We start from the raw sequence: 23,561 nt of genomic DNA, 5'->3' as shown, positions 1-23,561 counted from the left end.
TTAAGAATAACTGTGGAGTGCCGCGTTTTCAGGGAGGGCAGCACAGAGGCACAAAGCGGAAGAAAGCTTGTTCCAGGATATTGGAAACTGCTCTCACGGATAGCACGTTTGTCTATTGACTTCTCCATAGGAAAGTGCTGTTCTTGTCCTCTGTTCATCTCTTATTTTATCTGAAAACCCTTCAGAGCTGCAGAATAACAATGAAACCAGAACAGGACATGTTTTCCTGCCTCTGTTGGTCTGAATGAATTGTCACAGTGATGCCTTCACAGCACTGCCCATCTTCGAAAGTCTATCCTGGCTTTTAAGGAAACCTGGCTCAGGAAGTCATGACACAAACTGCACTCCATGCTTGAATCAGGACGCTTATAAACATTAAATCTGGCTCTATAAGTCGAGCAGTGGAGCATCTTGTGGAACATTTGTGACTGCCCCACAAATGTGATGCTTCCATAATGGTTGCAAAGTATTTTAGAGATCATGGGCCTGTAGATGGCAGTGCAAAATTAATTACCAAAGAAAATGCTTTTGCTTTAGACAAAGTGATGCAAGTTTGATATATTACACTCCAGATTTTAAAATAATGTTACTATAGGGCTATTTGTGTTATTAGATTGAACCTGACTTATTTGAGTGAAGCAGCATTGGTCAGAGATGAATTGTACCCTTTCCTATAGAGAAAAGAAATGGTTCCCTACTGCTTAAAAGCCCAAAAAAGAATAGTCAGACACTACATCATTTACCCCAATGTTATCAGTCTCGCCTGATGCAGAATCTGAATTGAAGGACATCTTCATTATGTCAGGCACTGCTTCAGGTAAAAGAACTGGAGTCATCTTACTAGCAGCCAAATCCCCAATATTTCGAGTAACAGCAAATGTCTTAGACCTGCAGAATAAACATTAGAGGAAACCTGTGATAAAGCACTGCTGAGGAACAGTACTGAATAATGCCTTGTAGCCTGCACTCAGCAACAAGTATCATACCTTGCAAATTGCTTTACAGATATTTACAGCATCCTTCCTGTTGTGTTTTCAAGGACTGCTAAGAGTCAATAAAGACACAGACCAATCTCAGGGGCAGATAGCCCAGTTGGGATATTAGACTAATGTGTACAGTTTAAAAACCTTACAGTTGGTTGGATCTTCATATCCTAATACCATAAAACAGCATGCTTAGAAGTCTGGTTGTGGATTACATTATTAAATTTTTGAGTCTCCTATTTTGAGCTCCTGGACTTTTAAATTTTTAAACTCATCTTCTGTGTGTTCACTGTAGTAGCCTTAGTTCTAACTTCTTTTGACATTATATTTGTTAAAAATACTGCCATAACTTCAAAAAACAGCCTGGGGACTGGTGGCAACTGAATGCTGTTTCCTGTGCAATTTTTATTAGAGCAGAATTGAAGAAAGGACTGTGAAATCATGAAACTGTCTCCAGCTTGATTTAAATTCACTAATACTCATGGCTTGGCCATGACTTGGCAAGAGGTCAAGAGAGTTGAGCAGGAAGGTTAAGAGCCTTTTTATGTAAATCTGTTCAGTACATTGTTTCCACTGTTGTAAATTCTAAGTGTATTAGTCAGGATCCCAGACAAGTGATAGAAGGTGCAGCATCAGACTGAGGCTCTCATGGAAAAATATCCTGAACCCCTGGCTTCATACCCCACATTCTTCGTGGAACTTGTTACGGTGCTGTGAACTGTGAGTTTTGTTTTGGGTCAGAGAAACATCTCGAATGCTGAAATGCTTTTGAGAGACAAAACCCTATTTCCCCCACCTATTAACACCGTGCTAGCACTACCTTATTAGCCATTTATCAGCTAACATCAGTCTCAAAATTCCCCATGTACCCTTTCTCAAGGATGAAGCTGATCTCTTTGCCCTGGGGCTTTTGTGGTCTGCCAATGGAGGTGGCCGCTGTGACAGTGAATGGAAAGATGGTCTCAAAATGGTCTCTATTTTAATATAGTCCACACTGTACTAGCCTGAGCAATTCCAATCTAACCTACTTGAAAGATGAATTTGTATTCATTTGATAGCCCTCTCTTCCTCCTGAAGGCTCCTACCGTGCTGTGTGCAATGTAAAGCACACAATTGCTCTTCATGTGGAACACCTCAATAAAACGTGTGTCACCTGTGGGCTTTGTTTTCTTTTCCATCTCTCTTTTTTTTTAGATAAGGACATGACAGCAACGCTCCACGCTGGGTGATAGGAGAACCTTGAAGAATGGAATCTGAAATAAAATATTCTCCCTAACAAGCTGAGGGGATGAAAGAAAATACAAATCAACTTGCATTTCAGATAGCTCATCTAGGTAAAGAGACAAAAAGGGAAATGGTTTTATTTTAATCCCATTCAATAATTCAAATGACCACTGAACTGCAGGCTGGATCTCCAAGCAGAAAGCCCTGGGGTTTCTTTTCCAATTTTTAAAGTATTTTTATGCCAATAGTCTACTCCTGCCACCTAATGAAAGCGAAGGATCGATTCCTCCCTGTTGAGCACAGAGAGCCGACAAATGTAGCTGCATCACAGGTGACACATGTCAATGTCTGCAGAATCACACGGCACAGTAAAAATAGGCTACAAGAGCCAGCTCTGGTGCTTTAACAAGAAAAAACAGTCACAAAGAAGGCCTAAAGCTATGGTATGAAAGAATCTGTTCTCTCTGATCCCACACAAGGGAGAAAAAAAAAAAAAAAAAAAAGAGGTTTTCCAATATGTATTAGTGCATTTTTTTGGATGAGAGTAGAAGCTGTGCTATAATATAAGCCAAACTCACTGCATGGGTAAGGGACAAGCAACTAAGCTGTGTTGGATACACTGATGTTTTAGAGAGTGTGGCCTTACATACATCCCTAACATGGGGACAGGAGAGCCCAAATGTCTGTTTAAAACAAAAAACAATCAACAAAAAATTATTTTCCCAGGTTTTGAAACACAGTGTGACATCACATGTGAATAAATGAGAAACAAGATACAATTAGCCAGCCAGATCTTTAGCTCTCTTTCTGATGTGGTGAAACAAAATCTGCCTTTCCTATGCATCTTCCTTCCAACTTTGGTGCAAAGGTGTTATAAAAACAGAGACTTGGAGCCCCACCTGTTTCCCTTTTCTTCCCCCAAACACACCTCGCTGCCCCAACAAGATCACAGCATATGCTGCATTTTCTACTCTACATGGTGTAGTCATGTTGGCCAAAGAGATTTATAATTACCTGGTTTATCTTACAAATAAGATGCCTATGTGAAGCAATTTCTGCTTATCCTACAGCTAAAATAAGCAAAAAACCTTATGATACAAGCTCTATTCATGATTATGTGTATAATTCAGTAGGCTGTCATTATGAGAATGTGGTATATTAGCAAAGTGCATTCTCTGGCAGCTCTCCATATTTATACTTTAATCACAGAGCTCTAATTTCCCCTGAAATTTATTTGATTTTTACTTCTTGTAAATTTTATTTAAAAGTATATTGAAGTAGCCATCTGTAGTATACAAAATAATTATGTTAAAAGAGTCTTAAAAATAACCATTATTTTAATTAAATTTTGATAGTATTGAATTGAAACACATGCTATATATTCTCTCCATAGTACGATTAATTACTGTGCTCTGATTTTTGCTATAGAGAGAGCTGAGCCCATAATGTGCTGATTTGTCTTGGGAATGCAACCTCTCCATCACCAAAGTTTTCTCTTTCTTTTTTTTTCTTTTTTTGAGCCTGTGATTACTAGCCTTTGATTTCTCTTTGGCTCTTGAAAATTTATAGAAATCCCACTGCTATGACAGGTTATAACCTTTATGGTGTGTAGGATATAAATGAACCTAATGCTATTGAAAACTGTTTGCTTCCTGTGTCTGAATGTGAGAGATGATGGGGAAAATAATTCACATCCTGTCCAGCTTTAATGCCATGGGATTGTAGAAAGTAACCTGCTGACCATCAAGACAGTGCCCAATATGAAAATATTTTGAACAGAGCTTACAAACACATGAAATATCAATAGCTTTCTAGAACTATTTCTTTAAATGAGGAATTTAAAGCTAACAAGGGAAGATGTCACAATATCACAAAAACATTGACTTCAATTGATCTTTATTATTTGGTAGATCTATGCAAAAGGAAGAAAACTACTATGTTGAATTTTTTAATTCAGTCTCTATAGCTACATATAGATATATCTATATATTTATATATCTATATATCTATCTCCTTTCTCTCTACCGTGCCTGCTTGTTTCTCTTCATACCTCTAAGATTTTACTTTGCTTGGTCTTTGACCTCCTCAGTGATGTGGTTCAATGTTACATTCTCTAGTTATTGCTTTGCCTTCACTTGCACTCATTGCTGTTTCATTGCTCTGTGTGGTTTCTACTGGCCATTTGTTTTGTAACAGTGAATGGGAATGCTTTTTGGAGAGAAATTGATGGTGCTAGAAGTAATCTAGTGAGTATTAGCTTTCTCATATACTTGGCATTATGGAGCTATTTCCAAGTGACTACTTCACTTTATAAATGGTAATGCTGCAGGGTCTAGAGCAGGGCTTGTGCTGGAACTCATGGGCTTTTCTGCTGTAATACCTTGTTTCTGATACTCACTTGCTTTCTCCTTTATGGCAATGCATTTAACCCTTTTTGTGTCTCATTTGATCTCCCCTAAAGTCAAAGGAGGAGAACATTTTTTATCTATTTGCAGGGAGGATCCTTCTGCTAATATTTCTCTCTGCTTGAGGCTCTAAACTCCCTATCAGTATTCAATATTCTCATTTCAGTTCAGTGTGCTTATTGAGTTCATTAATATCTGCCTCACTCTCTCTAACAGTGAGAACTAGTGAGAGTTGTTGCCTGCTGTCCCTGATGACCTTAGAAGCAGACTGTCCTGGCCTCCATAAGAAACTGAACCAAAAAAACCATGCAGCTAATTTTTCATCTCTGAAATGCTGAGACCCTCCCTACCTCTGCATGGAGAGAACCTTATTACAGTCATACTTGATGGAGGAATTGTCTCAGGGAGGAGGATGACATGTCAAATGCACGTCAAATGGTCTGTGACTATTGAAGGACAAGGGAAAATAATGATTAGCCTAACTGGTGGCTAAATCGAGGAGACCTGCAGAGCATCTCTGGGCCAGCAGCCATGAATGCTAATTGCAGCTGGATCTGCAAGGAACTGATCTCTTTTGTTACGGCTGTATTCCTAGAGCAGAAACTTGTTAACATTTCAGTGGTTTGTATAATCGCCGATTTCTGTTGTCAGTGAAGCTTTTTCTTTGTGAAGAATTTTCAGCTTCTCTTTTTCAGGTTTTTTTTTTAATGTGTGTGCGTGAGAAGGTTTTCTAAGTTTGGTCTACTGCTTTGATTCCTTGGACATATTCTTTCTGTTTTCTCCTGCTCTTTGCATTTGTATTTCCATCTGTTTTCATTTGTTTGGCATCTGGCTACAACAGTTTTCCAGAGTGTATTGTAATTGCATGCACTGATAATAAATCAAGGAGACCTAACAGGTAAGAAAACCAAATGGCAGCCACAGGGGAACACGGTAAAAACATAAGAAACACCAAACCCTCTATGCTTCAAGGCATCTAATGCAAATATGGATGGGTTAACTGTTCTAACTGATAGGATTCACCTGGCTTATATCTTATCCAGTGTTTCCAGTTCAAATATTTGTATCAAGATAGAAAATGTATGTAATTCATGTTTCAGATATCTTATGGATCTCAACAACTGAGATATAGTCCCAAGGAGGATTTTCAGGTGAAGACCACAGAAAGCAAAACATATTTTCAAGCAAAGCTTTACTGCATGTTACTTCATTTAAAATAAACATTAACTATATCAATGACCACCACTTATCCAAGCTGTAAATCAGAGACAAGATTCCTAAATATATTTGGGTGATTCTGCTTTGCTACATAGAAAGATAGTAAGTGCTAGGTCTTACCTTATGGTAATTACGTTAGTCTCATCTTTACATGGCGGAATTTCAATTTTGATATTTTTTTCCCTCATCTGGACAGTGGCAACAACATTAAGAGGTACATGAGCATTCATTTTGGTGCGTGCTTCCAGCCTTGCCTGGACTGTGTGTGTGTTAATTCCCATTACAAAGGTCATCTCCTTGGCCATGCTGAAAAGGTAGAAAGAGGGTATAATTATGTTCATGCAGCAATCAGCTGGTGAATATTTATGGTCTCTGTCACTTGAAAATATTATTATTTTATTTTATACTAAATACTTACCTTAGACTCGTTTTGGATCTCAACCTAATGTTGGCATTTAGTAACTCAGTCAATCTGAAATCAGACTTTGGAGAAGGTGTAATCTGTGCTTGAACTATTAAAAAGAAAGAAAATAAAGGGTTAAAAACGACCTCCAGTCCTAGCAAGAATGTTTGTATTACTAATGCAATGAGATACGTTACCATTTCCTGCCAGTTTTGTGATAGAAGAGTAATAGAAGCTGGTCTCTGTTGGGAAGCCAGTGCAGGTGGGCACAATGCGCCGGATCTCAGAGGACAGGAGAGCTTTGGTCCACTGCCTCCCTACACCACTTTGAAGGCTACTGATTATTCTCCTTAGTGAAGGGATTTTTTCATCAGATCCATACCATGCCTGCAATTACAGGGTTCAACATGTCTAAATAAGCAGAACTTGAATATCATGATCCATATCATTAACCATGCCTCAGGGGAAATTCTGCCAGCAATGATTATAAATAATCCTGATCAAAGCTTGACCTCATTTGCCTTGATTAATACTAGAGACAAAAAAAACCCAACCATGAATTTATAATAGGGAGAGAATGTATGAAAGTAACAGTATTTTAGAGCTTTTGATGCTTCGGCTGTGGTGCTTTAAAAATGATACCTGCAGTGCATTTTGGATGGCGTTTTTATCAAGTCCACCAAAAAACAGCTCTTGGCCAAACATCTTCAAGTAGCCTGATGCAAAAGGTTTGTCACTGGGGAATGCCTTCCAGTCAGAGAGCTGTGTGAGAAGATGAAAAAAGCCTGATTCTTCATAACATCTGAGAAAGCAATATCAGAGATTTTCTTTTCCCCCAGAATTTACCGTTTTCAAGATTTTCTTGAAGTCATACTCAGTCTCCCTGTCCCTGTCAGGAGCATAACCTTTGGCAAACATCTCCTGCAGTCCTTCAGCTGTTATTCCTACCTGTGGGGAGAAGTAAAGTGCAGGTGCCAGTGGAGGATGGTGGTAAGAAGGGATTAAAGGGGAAACTGTGGGTAGACCCAATTACCTCCAAGGGATCAGCCACTCTTCCAAGGAAATGTGTCCGTAGCTGGGACATTACCATAGATGGAATTAAGCTACCCGCATTATTCAATACCAAATATTTAGCTGCCAGCCCATTCATAAGGGACTCTGCAGAGAAATAGGAAGTAAACCACAGCACAGTTAGCTTTTAGATTGGAGTGTGCAGATTATATCTATTTACTGATTTAATAATCAATATCATATGAGCAAGGCCAGAAAACTTATCTATAAAACTGGTGTTCTAAAACAGTTATAAGCAGAATATTCTGATTTTTTAAAGTAATAATGGGCAAAGCTACAAGCTCACTGGTCACTGCATGGTGGTTATGCTATTTTTCCAGTTGCTTTTGCTATATCATAGAATCATAGTATAGTTTGGGTTGAAAGTGACCTCAAAGATCATCCAACTTCCTGCCATGGGCATGGGCACACTCCAGTAGAGCAGTTTGCTCAAATCCGCATCCAACCTAGCCTTGAATACTTCCAGAATTGGGGCATCCACAACTTTTCTGGGCAACCTGTGCCAGTGTCTCATCACCCTCACAGTAAAGAATTTCTTTGTAATATCTAACATAAACTGATTACCTTTCAGTTTGAATACATTCCCCCTTATCCTTTCACTCCATGCCTTTGTGTAAAGCTGCTCTCCAGGTCTCTTGCACACTCCCTTCAGGTGCTGGAAGGCCACAATTAGGTCAACCTAGAGCCACCTCTTTTCCAGACCGAACAGTCCCAATTCTCTTAGCCTTTCCTCATAGGAAAGGTGTTCAACCCATCTGATCATCTTTCTGGTCCTCCTTAATACTTGCCCCAAAAGATCCATGTCCTTCCTGTGCTGAGGGCCCCAGAGCTGGATGCAGCACTGCAGGTGGGGCTCACAACAACAGAGGAGAGGTGCAGCAATTCCCCCTTGTCCTGCTGGTCAGGCTTATTTTACTGCAGCCCTGGACATGATTGTCTTTCTGGGCTGCAAGTGCACATGGCTGGCTCATGTCCAGGCTCTCCTTCTCCAGCACCCTGAGTCCTTCTTGGCAGGGCTTCTTCTGATCTGTTAATTCCCCAGCCTGGATTGATATGGAGGGTTGCCCCGACCCATGTGTAACATCTGGCACTTGGTCTTGTTAAACCTCCTGAAATTCCTATGGGCCCACCTTGTGAACTTCTCCAAGTATGGAAAATATGCCTGTCCATATCATTTACATCCAGTCACACTCTGTAAAATCAGCTTATGAAATGCTTTTACGAGATGTCATTTAGGGCACCTTGACTAAGGAGATGAGAAATGAAAAGAGATTTGCCATCCTTTGCTAATAGTTCAGGAAAAGTGATACAGATGTCATATAAGGACAGATGGCGAGCTATAGATTTGTCTCTCAAATGACTCAAAAACTATTTAATAAATCTAGTCCCAAATGCTGCAACCCTTACATGAAATGCACCAATTGTTAAAGTATTGTTAACTATTGAGTGAACTTTGAGCAATTTGTTTCTATTTATTTCTCTTGGTCTTGGCACAGTTAGATCCTGTCCTGTTTTATGAGTTAAAGTAATCCCTCTGCTTTTCTAAGTTTCCTTAGGTTTCAAGAGAAACAAGGCTGAGAGGATACGTAGATATCCTTGTTGTGATTTTTTCCAGCCCTCTTCCTCTGTTCCTACACCTTTTGGAGAATAAGGAAATAGGTGTGAACTGTAATTTTGCCATATTGCCTTAATTGTTTTGCTGTATGAATTTACTGTGCTATCCAAAGTATTGGGCACTATCTACCCACAGCATATGAGATTCATAAACAGCTCCTGCAATCAAGACACAGGTATTTATGCCACCCTGCTTTTGACAGAGGAATAAGTGGAGGACATTCAGCAGATAGTAATCATTATCCTATTAAAAAAAACCCTCAAAACAACAAAGTGGTGCCACACTGGGACATTACTAGTGAGTTGATAGGAAACTTGGAAATGGGAAGACTACGTAATCTTGGCATGATCTTATCCAAGGCAATGCCAGGTGTTTTGTGGAGAGGACACTAAAACTGAGGCACAGTACTTTAAGTGAGTTTGTTAAAGTAAATTTTAATGTTCTTACCACAAAACCCATTAGTTAAAAAGTCCATGGTTCTTCCTGATACTTAATAAAAAGTATTGCTTAGAAATGATTAAATGATTATATAGAATTCATCGACTTGAAGGGAGCAGGAGTATTTTCCATACCTCAGGCATTACATAGGGCTAATTCTCTGAGAATATATTTGCCATTTCACTGTGAGAGTTTGGTGACACCTGCATATATCTGATTAATATCTTGCCCCAAAGATGAGGGAAAGAAGGCTAAGTGAACAAAGAAAGCAGTCTTTGGTACATATAAATATCAATACACATTTAATTATATGAATCTGTGCATATTGAGAGTCAGATTCTCAGAGTCCTCACACTGAGCAGAACCTGAATCACCCCTTTGATTTCAGCAGCAATGTGTAGAGCATGAAGCACTATTTGTGGTGGCCATGTGTGACAAATTCCAGATTAGAGATAGATTCAGCTGACATTATTGCCTGTCATTAAAAATTCAGCATCTAGCACCACAAAGATCTGTGATGCTGGGGGCAGATTTTTGTTTTTATCAAGGAAATAGGTACTGCATTACAGTCGTCACTATGGTAACTCCTCCAGAATGGACTCACAGAAACACATTTTACCTGTGGCTAGTATATAGGGAGACAAATCAAATTAGAAAGCTGGAGGATGGATCCTCTTCACATACTAGTGTAGTAGGAGATTGACTTAATTTTGCTGCGTTATGCAAGTCTAAGATTAGCATGTGTGAGAAAAAGATCTTGTTTTTTTTATTTTTCAGGAATGAGGACCTTCCTATCCATGGTAACCAAATTACTGACAATGGTCTTCACCAGGAAATAATAGCAATTCCCTGATGTACGACATTTCCAGGCTACAGCCAAAATAAAGTATTCCATTTCACATAGCCTCCTGCCAGCATCTCTCATACATATTGTACCCTTCTTTCTCGCTGTGTAAAAATTTAGATGGCTTAATTTTAAAAGCAAAAATTAGAGGACAAAATGAGTGCCTAAACAAAGAAACACATATCTTCATATTTACAGAAAATTTATCTATCCCTGAGTGTATTTCAAGTAGTACTAAAGTTCATGTGGTATATATTAGTGACTGTGTTTCTTTGGGCACTTGCTGTCTCCATCATTGAGGGAGCAAGCACATGTATAGTATATTACTGTGATTCTTAAAGTATGTATTATATTTATTTCTATTATAGAGCACATTAAATGGCCATATAAACCCTGCAAAACTGGGGCAAGACAACAATAAGATTTACAAAAGTCTTCCAAACCATACCCCTGTCTCCACAAAGGAGGCAGCAGTACTTGTACACTCAGCACTGTGGATTTCAGATGTTTCAGAGTCTCTTAATATTGATTACTTTGAGAAGATTCTTAACACATACCAGTGAATAACAAAAATTCTAAAAACATCTAGCTCCTGATAGATAAGCAGCATGTGTAAGGAGACTGTGTTTGGAGCTATAATCTCCCAAGTCTACCAGCTACATATGCCAAATCACTGAGGCTGTCATGGCCATTTACAAAGAGGAGTTCCTTTAAAAAATCTACTTAGAAAAATAACATACATGAAAAACAGCAAAAGCTACAATGTGGCCCAGGAAAACCTGTCTTCTAATCTGGTCCTTCCCTTACATTTTTATGCACAACTCTGATGTAACTGGCCAGTCTCCAGATACCATGCATAGATCTACTCATTCTAGCAAAGAATCTTGGTAGGAAGATGCAAGAAAAATCTTTAGACAATAAACCTGATGTAGCTGCATATGGGTGCACTGAATTGTCATATCTGAATGTTTTCAGTTTTCTGTTTCACTGGGTACAATTGGTGGGGTGAAGAGTATTTAGCATCACATTTGGATGCAGCAGGAGTTGTAGGTGTTCAACACTGGTAGAAATTAATCCACTTCAACAGTAATTTAGGTCCCTTCTGTTTGTTTGGTGCTGAACAATGGTATGAAATTGTTAAGCACCACTGAGAATACAGCATTTGATACAGGAGCATGTGCCTCCCTGACTAAGGAAAATGGAGGGTTAGAGCCCCACAAGCCCTGTGGTAATTTCATGCTGGCAGTTTACAATGCAAAACACACAGGGACACAAACACTCTTCAAATGGAGAGCCTGAGACTCTCATATTTTTTTCACTGAAGATAGGAAAATATGGAGGAATAACATGCAGCCTAACAGCTGTCTAGGAGAATTGGGCTCTCATACTGCACAATTTTCCCCCACATATTCACTGGTGCATATTTCTCCACAAAATCTTCTGGATCTTACCTTTAAAGATACTGAAGCGGAAAACTTTGCTGAACTGGTATCCAGATCTGTCAAACCTGGGACTTAGTGCTCTGACAGCCATTCTGCAGGCAGAAGCCCTGAAAAAGTTCGGTGAGCACATTAACATTTCAATTAGCTTGCAACAAGTGTTTCTCCTCGGAAAGGAATTTTCCTTACATCACTTGAAGATCTGGAGCTGTGCTTCTACCCAGGGCCCTCAAGTGAGAGTAGATGAAACTTGCCACTTGCATGCTAGGTTCCTTCAGCACAGCGTCAGCTAATGTCATCACGATTGGAAGGCCTGGCTTGGTTTCAAGTAAAACCGCTGCAGCCAACATTCGGATTCGAGGATGAATTTTTTGATTCAGGAAAATTTCAAGGGTAATAGCCTGGACCTGAAAATAATAGATATATCCAGTTTTACTGTATGTTTGAACATTTTGCTAATAACCCCCCAACACCAGTAAATGATCTGTGTCATCACTAGCACAGTAAAAATTTGGATTATTTCATTATTATGGCAGCTCTGTGGTTTCATAGTCCAAGGGCTGGAAGAGGCATTATGGTAATGTAGTCTGACTTCCTACACAATCAAAGCCAAGGAACTTCACTGGATAACTTCTACATCAAGTCTTTCATCCTTTTTTTGAGCTATCCCACTCAAGGTAAAAGAGATTTCATGAATCAATTACATACCTGAGAAGTGATTTCAGTAATCACTTATCCCTATGCATAAAGGTACAACTTATTTCTAATAATGTGATCTTCTGGAGTACTTTCTGCTAAATAACAGAATAAAAATGAACCAAATCAAACCTAATTTATTACCAGAAATCTCTATGTCATATAGGCAGCTTAAACCAGAATTTAATGCAATAAATGTAATTTCCCTATTAGTACTTGTAGTTTACATGTTTGCCCTCAGCAGTATTCACTACCAAGACCAGTTTTGTACTGAAACTTTTGCAGTTTCCAGGGGGCACAGGAGCCAGTGGCCCCAAGTTTAAAATGGATGTGGCTGATGTGCTACTGTTCTGGAAACCCTTCTGCACAGCCCTGTCCTGCCTGGGGGAGTGCACATCCATAAGCTGTAATGAAGAATGACCCAGGAAACTTCAGCAAACTTTGGAAAAACATTTGACTAGTTTTATGAATTTCAATATGTTGATTATCAAATGCCAATGTAGACAAGGTGACAAAGATGCAATAGGCCTAAATGAGGCTTTTCAAATTAATCAGTAAAAAAGGCCATGAATTAAGTATGTTTAATCCAAATATGGGTGTGTACCTAGCTGCAAACCAGGCATTGAACTGTGTTTTGAACAATTAAAAAAGCAGTCACAATCATTAACTTGTTCCAGAACCATTTTCTCCAAAGAAAATTCACAGAAAACGAAACTGAGTGGTCTAGGGCACCTGTGGAAAGCCAGGCCAATGAGCAATCAGAGATGCAGTGTTGCTCTCAAACACTAAATTGGCTTTTTATTCTTCCCCAGAAAATACTTTAACTTCTACACTTGCAATTCTCTCCCTTCCCTCCCCTGCATTTCCCCTTCCAGCTCCTGCACTCCACTAAATTGTTTTTTATTCTTTTGGTTAAAAGCATACCCTGGCTCACTATTGTCTGTGGATCAATATGTGCACTCAAACTGGGAGGAACTTGCAAAAAATGAGTATAATGGAAACACTGATACTGATTAATAGGTGAATAGTTAATGAAAGCTTTGATTTTACTTTATATAGTAAGAATTTGCTTATATTAAACAAGAAATTTCAGCATCAGGAAAAAAATCTTGAAAAGCTTGAAAACGTTTCTGTTTAAAAGCACATTGCTTCAAAGTGAAAACAATTTTAAAGTGATGTCTGTGGTACACGAGAGTATGCTGGTGTAGGCATTGTATGTGAGATCTAATAATTATCTCAGTCAGGGACAAAAGTCACATTTGGTAAATGTTCTGTTTATGACTTAAGCCCACACAATGTCTGTAAATTTGTAATTAGGATGCAAACCCCTGGTATCTATTTACAATAAAATCTGGTCTTGAATTACAATTAGATGTGACACTCGGTATTAAATGTCAATTTTCTGAAAACCTTGTTTTGTGGTTCTCTCACATACCAAAGGTGAAGTAGCACTAAACACATTTGGGTCAATAATTTAGTTTTCTGTCTAATGTCCTTGGAAATGAAATGTTTGCAATAGAAATACCGATTTGTCTTCAACAACATTGAATGTATCCTTTTAATGGGATTTTTTTGTTGCAGTCTGAAATACTGGAGGTTAATGTCAAAAGAAATAAGGCATGCCTACCAAGGAATGGCTAAGTATTTTTTTTTAAATAATGATATCTTCGGGGGAAAAAAAATCTCTTTTTCCCTCATCACACATTATCCATTAGCAGCCTTGTAAGTGCAAGTCACAAGGGCAAAGGAGGCAGCTTTGTTTTCTTACCATTTTGGGGTCTTTTAGGCCTATGTTTTTCAGGGCCGTCACAGCAGTCACCTGGACCCTGAGTGGCAAATCTGAGGCACCAGCTGCATATCCTGGCAAAAACTTCTTGATGTGCTTGATGCTGGCTGGATGTCCTACATTCCCAAGGGCTTTCAAAGCCAGGGAAATTTCTTCTGCACTAGACTTGCTCAATGCCTCTCCTGCAAAGCCATGAAGAAGCTGAAAAATGAAAACAAATCTGTTGAGTTCAATTCCAGCTCTTATCTATATTCCATCCACCAGCCTTTTCTGGGGTTTGACTTCCATAATTTCAGTTTGTTCAATTCACTTCTTTTAAATATTTTCAAATTCTGATTTTTCCTCATGAATAGAACATTTTATTCATAGAACAAGTGTAGCTGCAATGAGCAGCTTCTTCTCACTATACCTTAAAGTTATCAAGTAAGATTTTTAAAGGAAAAAATAACAGCTTGGACCCAGTGCCCACTGCCTTTCAAGGTAAGTTGGGAACCCTAAAATAATGCTGCTTGGGCATCTCTTTCATGGTTGAAGAGAGAGAGATATAAATACAGATACAGTTCAACCTTCAGACCCTTAAAAAAAGATTCCTGAAGATATGGCTAGTGGTGGTGCCCTTACCCAGCTATGACAGCTTCTTTTCAGTGTGGATTAATAGATGGAAAATGAGATCTCTGCAAAAAACTAGGTAATTTTACGGCCTCCATTGTAAGCAACTGGATCACACTTCCATTAGTATGGCAGGATTAGAAGTAGTTGTCTGAAGGTTGAATAAGAACAAAGAACTAAATCCTAATAGATAATAGATAACATCCTAAATGATAACAAATAGCTCTAAAAAAGCAACTGAGATGTTAGAGAAGAACTTCAATACAGATTCTGTACTTTAAAATAACACATTTGCGATCCCTTGATGGTGCAGAAACAGTCTACTTGATATTACTGATCAAATGAAGGGACTCTGGAAATGCATTGAATAAGCCTAAACAATCACTTGCTTTGGGAAAGAATTTTCATTCCCTGACACAGGGCTTCTCAGATTTAATTAGCTCAAGAGCATTGGTGGCAATTGTAACACAGGAGACAAATGTAGGAATGCTGGCCATGCCTATGTACTACAGGAAAAACATCATGTCAGGCACACAGTGTAATTGGAACACCCTGCTCTCGCTGGGGATGGTGGATTGACGGGTGCCAAAGACTAAACACATATTTCTCTTTCTCTCCCTGTTACTGGCTGAGTTGCTGGCCCCATAAAACATGACATGCATTTTTAGAACTGGGAAATGTTATTTAATGACTACTCAAAGTGCTTTGAGGCCTGCTGATTAAAAGCAGTGTAGAACAGGGAGACTGTTACTGCTGTTATAACAACCTTATAGCCTATAACCTTATAGCTCTGCTTCTGGCTAGGATACATTAATTCTGACAAAAACCTGGGCCTTTGTATCACTTAGTTAATTTATAAATATAAATACTACCTATATTTAAAGTATTTTCGAGCAATGTCATGGGATTTCATTAATAATTGGCAACAAAGCACTCAGAGACACTCAGAAAGTGTTATGAATTGTTTGCTTCTTCCTCTCACTCTCTTTTGTGTGCTAATCTAAAGATAAAAATGCTGTATTAACCAACTGGGGTTCCTTTCCCCAAAGGAAGCACTGTAGTGAAGCGAAATACAGCTTTCTGAATAATGAAGAAAGAAGTCCAGGCTTAATTTTTCTTTTAAATGATAAATAACCCTGTGGTTACCTGGAGACATTCGGAGCAGGAGTCTGACGAGGAGCACTGCTTGTGGCACAGGGACGCATAGCTGAGGTGGCAAACCTTTCCAAGCACGGAGCTTGAGCGTGGGCAATGCTTCTTTACAATGAGCTGGGGAGAAGGCAGTTGTTTGTTACTACCATTAATGAAGAGAAACATTATTGAAAAATATGTTTCTGCCCAATGAAAGACAAAACCAGGCTTTTGATTTTTTTTTTTTTTTTTTTTTGGTTGATGGATTTTCAGTTAATCTGTGGATAGTACTGTATTTGACACTGTAATTGTAAAGTAATACCAAGTAACATCTGGAAGGCAGATCTGTTTCTTTTACAGTGTTTCACATTTAAATTTGGTATAGCCTATAATCCAAAGGGAAGAAATCACCCAGTCATGGAGTGGAAAAATGCACACTACTGAAGAAACATTCATCACGTTTTGCGATTGCCTCAGCTATAGGTACAATGAATTTGAGATTTGTTGTGAATGGACCTCACTTCTTGGGCAGACAGGAACATCTTTTATAAATGTAGGAGCTGACAGGAGTCACCAGCCCACTGGTTTCTTTGTGGGAAGAGAGCACCAGCACACAGTAACAGTTGGGCTGTCAGGGCTTTCACTGGGGGAAAAACTCTGGTCTGAGGTTCACCTCCTACCTAGGGTAGGCAGAGATAAATTCTTGCATCTGAGACTGGGATTAAAGCCTGCGTTAACAGAAAAAATTGCAAAAATAATTAGACTTCCTCCTACATGCCCTTCACATTGACAAAATTCCCGTGGTTTTGACAGATCTTCTCAAATTCATAGCCATCCTTCTAGGACAATTAGGACAAATACGTGGATATAACAAATATGTATTTCTTGCTCCCTTGTCTTTGTAGACAGTCAGAGATCTAATTTGATGTAACTATAAAGTACATTTGGAAAAAGAGAGACTAGAAGCCACTGTTTGCAGCAATAACCTCTGTCCCTGAGGGGTATTTTAGTCTTTATTTCTTGTTTCATTCTGGACTTATTTTTGCCCTTTTGATTTGCATTCTCCTCCCCTTAAGACAGGAAACAAAGCCCTTTCAACCTCGCTAGAGGATATAAAACCTTTAGCTTTTCAAAGTCTTTGCTACCTTGTCAAAGGAATAAATACAACAGGTGCTAGAATCAGCAGAGTGGTTTGAGAGTGTTTAGAGAATCCTACCGTTGCTTCCTCCATCACATCCTGAGTTGGAGTGCTGGAGTGCAGAGCCACAAGCACTGTTTGAGTCACTTCCCAGCTGGTGAGCTCCTGCCTTTCCATTTTGTGCCGCAGGAACCTGAGTGCACGGTGACTGGCCACTGCAGGAATTATATCCAAAATGTGGCGCCTGCAATGGGAAAGGCAAGCAGCATTTTCCAAGTCTGCCTCTGAACACAAGCATTCCAGAGGGTCTCCAGCAGAAGCAGCACCACCTTTATGGCCTGTACCTGTAGGCTGGCCGACTGGAGAATCGCTTCCACACCGATTCGTAATTCTCCTCGTTTGCTGCACGGAAGAGGTGCAGAAGCTGGAGAGCTTTTGCTGGTGCATCACTGGGAAGCTGGTCAGAGGTGGCCTCTACTAATTCTTGCAGGCTTTCCTCTATCTGCAGAAAGATGAAAATGCAGGAAGGAAGCATAATTTCCCACATGCAGGGATTTAAATCTCCAACAAAAGATCTGTCCAGTGGCTGGGCTTTACCTGGCTTTCCACATCCTTTATTTTGAATAAGTGGACAGGAAGCTGAAGCAATTCACTGCCAAACTGATACTGAAGAGATCCACGATTCTGGTACTCTTTTGGTGGGACCTCTGCCCTCTGCTTCTGCACATCAGTCAAAGCAAGTTTTTGCCTGGAATGGAGAACCCCAGGAAGAAAACATCACAAGATGCAGGGTACAAAAAAAAAAAAACCAAACCAAACCAAAACAAAAAAAAAAACACCAAAACAAAAAACAAAAACAAAAAAAAAAAACCAAAAAAACAAAAAAACCCCCCAAAACAATCCAGTAACTCTGCTTCCCCATATTGCAATGCAACTACAAAAAGTTTGGTTATTGGGGGTATTTAAATAGAGATGCATTTGGACATGCTGCTCAGAATCATACTCTGAGAAGGTGTGCACTTGCACAACAGGGCTCAGAGCAGAGCCAGTCTTTGCCTTCCCTTGGGAATAACGGGGCTTGAGAATTTATGGGAGAAGAGGGAGGTGAGAGGCTGTGGCCTGAAGAATATCACACGAAGTATTTGTTGTGTCTTAAGGAGTAAACTATGGATTCTAGAAAAACACAGATGGGAAACTTGCTCAGAAATTATAATTTAATTTAAACATTTTAAGAATTTCATATAAGCTGTTATGTGTCTGTGTCTCTCCTGGAAGCTTCAAATGGAATTGAAAGTTTTTAGATACAATAAGAAATGCTACAATCTTTTTACTTGAACTATTACAATTCCCTCCCCATTTTGTTTGGTAAGCTGAATATCCTGGGGACTACAAAAGAAGTTTCTCATGAAGCTTTAAATTGTATTTTAAAAGAAAAGGGCCACATAACTTCAGGATTAGTCTTTGGAAAAGTGCTCAACCTTTTGAAAACTTTTTAAGAAGCAACAAACCTTCATCATTTCTTATTAAGAATAATTCCAATGAGAGACTGTCTTTGTAAATATTTGCTATCCTTTTACATTTTCAGCTAAAGAGTTGCAGCCTACCCTACCAATTATGTTTAAAATGGGTCATTTAGGACACTATAATAAACTTAGGTATTTGTACTGAACAACTGAAAACATTCCAAAAGCAATATTGCTGTACTAAAGTCTCTCAAAAATCTCTGTAGAAAATTGGTGTGTTTATTTTGGAATCTCTGTGATCTTCTGTATCATTTCTATTCACTCCTTCCATATGGATTGCAGAGAACTGCTGCAGAGAAATAGCATATAACTGCTTTACAGACAAGCCACTGCAATTTGAATAGAAACTGCTACAGAATCAGCAGAGATTTTTTTTCTCTCTTGAAATTTTATACAAAATTGTTGAAAGGGCATTTGGGTCACAAAGTATAACATCAGGTATATTTGGGCAGATTTAACTCCCTCTCTCAAATCACGATGAATCTATTATGTCCTCATTTTCATTGTTTTGGGAAGAGATATATCTGCCTAGAATAGAAGGGAGAATGCTGTATTCTGAAGAGAATAGCAAATGAATGCTAAAGATAGGATTAAAATGGTGAAACTGTAGTAAAACCTCTCTTGGCCTTGAAAGGTGCTGCAAGAGTCTTACACTGAGCAGGTCTGAAAACAGCTCCAAGTGCCTTGATAGATGATTTTTTTTTTTAAAAAGAGAATGCATTGTGGAAATGACTTCTGAAGACTTGAGTGAGATAGTCACATCTTCCCAACTATCTTATATTTGTCCTCTTCATGTGGGTAATGATAAAAATGCAGAGAAAATGGGAAAAGTAAAGGTACTACCCTTCTGAGAGCTGAGAAAGACCTAACTGAAGACAGTCTCTACAGGCTGCAGAAAGAGTGTAAAGCATCATAAGTCCATTGTCTCCAGACTAATGCTGACTCACAAAAACCTATAATTTCATAAAAACACTGCAGTTGTGTCTATCTACACCTTGATTGCATAACATAGTAAAGCCACTTTCACTTCCTTTTTTTTGTTTGTTTAGTTTGGTTAGTCGAATTGAATATGTTAATTATATATACGAAGATAATCAGTGAGTTTGTGACACAAACTTTCTGATGTTGTTGTTTCCAATAGATCCTTGCAGAAGCTAATGGAGCAATGAAGATTATAGCAGCTGTAGAATGGGATCGAAGAACACCTTATGTACTGTGACATTTATACAAAAAGCCTCTCCCTTCAGTAGGCCACTCCTATTTACAGAGTGCACAATTAAATAAGTAACTGATAATTTTTTCAGTAAATGAATTTGATAGACAAAAAAATTTCTAAATCTGAAAGTTTGAGCTAAAGGTACAATTTCATAGACAACCATATTAATGTTTTGCCCCAAATTTCTTTAAGAAATATGCAAAATTTGCTGTGAAAAAGCAAATGTATTTAACATGTCTGGTGCCCAATTGTTTTGCAATAAAACCCAATTTCCTATCAAGAAACAGTTTTGATGGGAGATTTGCAAGCTGCCCATGGTATTTAGGAATCCAAAGTCCTATCTAGGTTTCTTGTTAACTAGTCTCCAAGGATCTCTTACTGCATTATTATTTTCCAGGGAAATCTCTTTCCTGAGTAACTGTCTTTCAAAGTATTTTACTTCAAATATATTAGTTCACAATTTTTCAGATGGAATTACATTTGTTTTGGCTTTTATGGCATAAATCAAATATCCCTCAGAAATAAAATAATCAAGTCCTGCCAAGTTTAGCTAACAAAATGTGGATAGTGATGTGCATGTTTCAGATTTACAACTAACAATCAAGGCTGTTTTTATGAGCTGTTTGGGATTTTATGTAATTAAATACTGCCAAACAATAGGCTGTCTAAGTAAAGGATTTATTTCACTTACAGACCTTCACTCAGATTACTGGGTTGCTGAATTAAAGGACTATATACAGTACCTTGCTTCTACAAGAGCATTTCCTCCTGTTATCTCGTTGAAGGGTGCAAACTGGTGGATTTCCTCGACATCAGCTTGTGTAATTACAGCTTCACTACGTGTATATTTAATTTTGTAATTGTAAGTAGCAGTTGCACGGGAATTCTTGTTCCTCTTTATAATATAAAAAAAAAACAATGAAACAAAGAAAATAAAAAGTCATTGAACTTTGAAATTCTGTGACTAGAGGCTATTACATCACCCACTTCTACTCATTTGTTTTCCAAGGCTGTTTTGTTCATTGGCCATAAGAGCAATCAATGTGAATTCTGTGCATGGGAGAGGTCAGGCACACTGCCTGTCTCCATTACTTTTACTGCTAAGAAGTGTTAGCTGCTTTTTCCTTTTCCCAAATCTAAGTAATTGGTCATTCCCTTGAGAAGCAGGCACATTTTTCTGAGGAAAGCAGATGCATAAACCACGCAATTTTTTATTTCAAAGACAGGATTATAATAAAATTCAGAAGTACCTGTCTTGAATAGCAGAAAATGGACATCGTGACTATTTTTTTACTCAACAGAGTAGGTGAATTAACTCATTCTGATAATTAATGGTTTCCAAGTCAGATAGTTTGAGCTAGATCAAGTGTGTTTGCAGTACATTACAGTGTGCAGCCCAGACCTCTGCTTCTCTGTGGGATCATTTTCATACAGAAAGAAAATATTGACAAGTGGATACAGCAGATCTGATTTCCCCCTCATTTTTATTATTTCAAAATGAGCGATTGTGTGAATATCAAATGCTGTTCTGCATAAGAATTTAAAATACTTTTACATAATACCACTCTGATTTACCTGCTGGCAGGTCTTGCATGGATGAGTATATGCTGAACCTGTGACAAATTGAACTTTCTCTTCACAGCTGTCCAGGTCCTTGGATTTGGTCACATAGACTAGGTTTGCTCTCTTGTTTTCTTGAATTGCATATGTTGTGTTACAAATACCTCCAATCCCAGCCTGGCAAAAATTAGAACAGGATCAGAGAAGGTCACTATTATGCAAAGCTTTACTTTACTACATGAAATTTCCTGTTTAATTCTGCATTTTCAAAATTACTAGTAGAAATGAATGCTTTGTTTTTTTCCTTATACTCTTCAGAAGCAAAATTGCAATGATCATTACTTTCATCTCTTTTTTACAAGTAGTTTTCAGTAAGTCAAATCAGAGTCACACAGAGAACTAAATCTCCCCAAAGTTTCACTTGGAGCCTCAGGAAAGGGGAGTAATAATTTTCAGTTAGAGCTTTTGAATATGAAATATGTTTTGAGAAAATATTAATTAAAAAGTGTCAAAATAATTTGATCAGTCAGAATGAAATCTTAACAGCAAAGTATTTTTAAGTTGGAGATGTCATTCTGCCCTCAAAACTTGCTTTAACAAAGGGCTTACAAATGCCTGTAGAACAGGCCTTGCAATATCAGGTGATCTGTCACAATATGATCAGCAATAATTAAAAATAATTCAAGACAACAGAGTTTTGATTGTGGGTATTCTTGAGTTCACAATTTTAGCTGAGCTCTTCAATAATATTTTGAGCATATACATTTATAAGAGCTTTTAAGTCTCCTCAGTCAGTGAGATTTTTGTAGAGGAAAAATGCTTGATGGCGTTCTAGGAGGAAGAGTTATTCAGATTTTTTTATTATTGTTATTTATAGCATAGCTAGTGCAGAGACCAGCTCTAGGCTATGTGAGAGCCGAGAAATGGTCACGTGGTGTTTAGGAAGCAAGATGTACTCACTTCATCTTCAGCTTAACAGAATTCCCTGAGACACTGTGTCATTGGTAAAGGCTAGAAATAGGAATTGCCCAAGCTTTCTGGAAGTCTTGCACTCTGCAAATACAGGTGTGGGTCTCTGCACACTGCAGGGTATGGTGGAGACATCCAGACTTTAAATGGGAATGTCCAGCCCAGAGAGTTCAGTGGGATGAAGCAGACTCTTGCCTAGCTGGAGTTCATGGCTGTGTGCAGTTTATGGGTAGCTCAGATAAGCTGAACCCACAGGAGGGGATGTACACTTTCCCAGGTTAGTCCTTTAAACCTCTCTGCAGACCAGATTTTGGGACTAATAATGTTTAGCTTCCTTTGCGGAGTGACTCAGGATTGTCAAGCATGGGTACCAAAGCTCATTAATCAGTTGCTGTCTGAAAAAAGCAAAGAAAACTTGGAAATTATTCCAGAAGATGAAGTCACATCTATTGCCTAGCAGTGACAGTAGAACATATTGCTAACTGAATTAGAAAGAATTAAGATGTGAAACTAGATATGAGAAAATAGTGTTGCAGAATATCCAACACCGCTCACCGCCGGATTTTTATGTGCAGAAAACAGTGTGCAAAAATTTAAATCATCTAGTTCCTTTCCCAGAAACGACTCTACTTACATAGAAATAAAATTTAAAAAATTAGAGTTACTCTGGTCTATAGTTTCAATAAAAATAACATGAAAGTATAAAAATTTCAATGTTTTTGCTGATCTCTGAATTGAATGTAGTCTAATCAATGTAAATATGGTTTCACAAAAACTAAACACATTGCAATTTCTGTGGTGAATAGTAATATCAGATGATTGACCTTGACTAATATATTAAAACTTGAAAAACAGTGGAAATTCCAACAGAGCATCAACTGCAACTGTCAAAGCCATTACGGTAATGTTATGACATATATACTATTTTCTTCCTAAAAGAGGAGATAGAAGAGATTAAAGCATATATGATTGGTATAAAAAGTCAAATTAATGTTATTTTGACTTTAATATTAAACTGTATTTTCAAGCATGTATTATACAGTGTTCACATTTTATGTAGGCTTCATCCTTCACAGTTTACTTTCTCTGGAATCACAAGCCAGATTTTCTAAGTGTTTAATTCTGCAAATGTATTTTTTGAAATACTTTCATCAACCAGTTTAAAAATATGCTCATCTCTTTTCATGTTTAAGTACATCTCCACCAAATGTTGTCCCATATGAAATATTATCATGATTTCTCAAGCTTAGGTCTTCCTCTAAATAAAGTTTATGTCAAGGATGAATTCAGAAA

At 38.2% G+C, this 23,561-nt stretch overlaps 1 protein-coding gene across 2 annotated transcripts in view; it reads right to left on the bottom strand.

Moving 5' to 3' along the window:
• LOC137479484 (vitellogenin-1-like) overlaps positions 1 to 23,561 on the bottom strand; it is a 72,699-nt gene that overhangs the window by 16,115 nt on the left and 33,023 nt on the right. For both annotated transcript variants that reach the window (XM_068199978.1, XM_068199979.1), the window contains 16 exons: positions 21,315 to 21,476; positions 20,483 to 20,634; positions 17,598 to 17,748; positions 17,345 to 17,502; positions 17,079 to 17,244; positions 15,878 to 16,000; positions 14,105 to 14,323; positions 11,830 to 12,047; positions 11,653 to 11,750; positions 7,267 to 7,391; positions 7,080 to 7,181; positions 6,876 to 6,995; positions 6,431 to 6,620; positions 6,249 to 6,342; positions 5,951 to 6,136; positions 744 to 888 (listed from right to left, as the gene is read on the bottom strand). In XM_068199978.1, the coding sequence (XP_068056079.1) occupies positions 744 to 888; positions 5,951 to 6,136; positions 6,249 to 6,342; positions 6,431 to 6,620; positions 6,876 to 6,995; positions 7,080 to 7,181; positions 7,267 to 7,391; positions 11,653 to 11,750; positions 11,830 to 12,047; positions 14,105 to 14,323; positions 15,878 to 16,000; positions 17,079 to 17,244; positions 17,345 to 17,502; positions 17,598 to 17,748; positions 20,483 to 20,634; positions 21,315 to 21,476 (2,409 nt within the window). The remainder of the gene's footprint in view (positions 1 to 743; positions 889 to 5,950; positions 6,137 to 6,248; positions 6,343 to 6,430; positions 6,621 to 6,875; positions 6,996 to 7,079; positions 7,182 to 7,266; positions 7,392 to 11,652; positions 11,751 to 11,829; positions 12,048 to 14,104; positions 14,324 to 15,877; positions 16,001 to 17,078; positions 17,245 to 17,344; positions 17,503 to 17,597; positions 17,749 to 20,482; positions 20,635 to 21,314; positions 21,477 to 23,561) is intronic.

Source organism: Anomalospiza imberbis, chromosome 9 (genome assembly GCF_031753505.1).
Source record: "Anomalospiza imberbis isolate Cuckoo-Finch-1a 21T00152 chromosome 9, ASM3175350v1, whole genome shotgun sequence".
Classification (NCBI taxonomy): Eukaryota; Metazoa; Chordata; class Aves; order Passeriformes; family Viduidae; genus Anomalospiza; species Anomalospiza imberbis.
The sequence above is the reverse complement of the archived record's forward strand: the minus strand, read 5'-3'. Positions and strand labels throughout refer to the sequence as shown.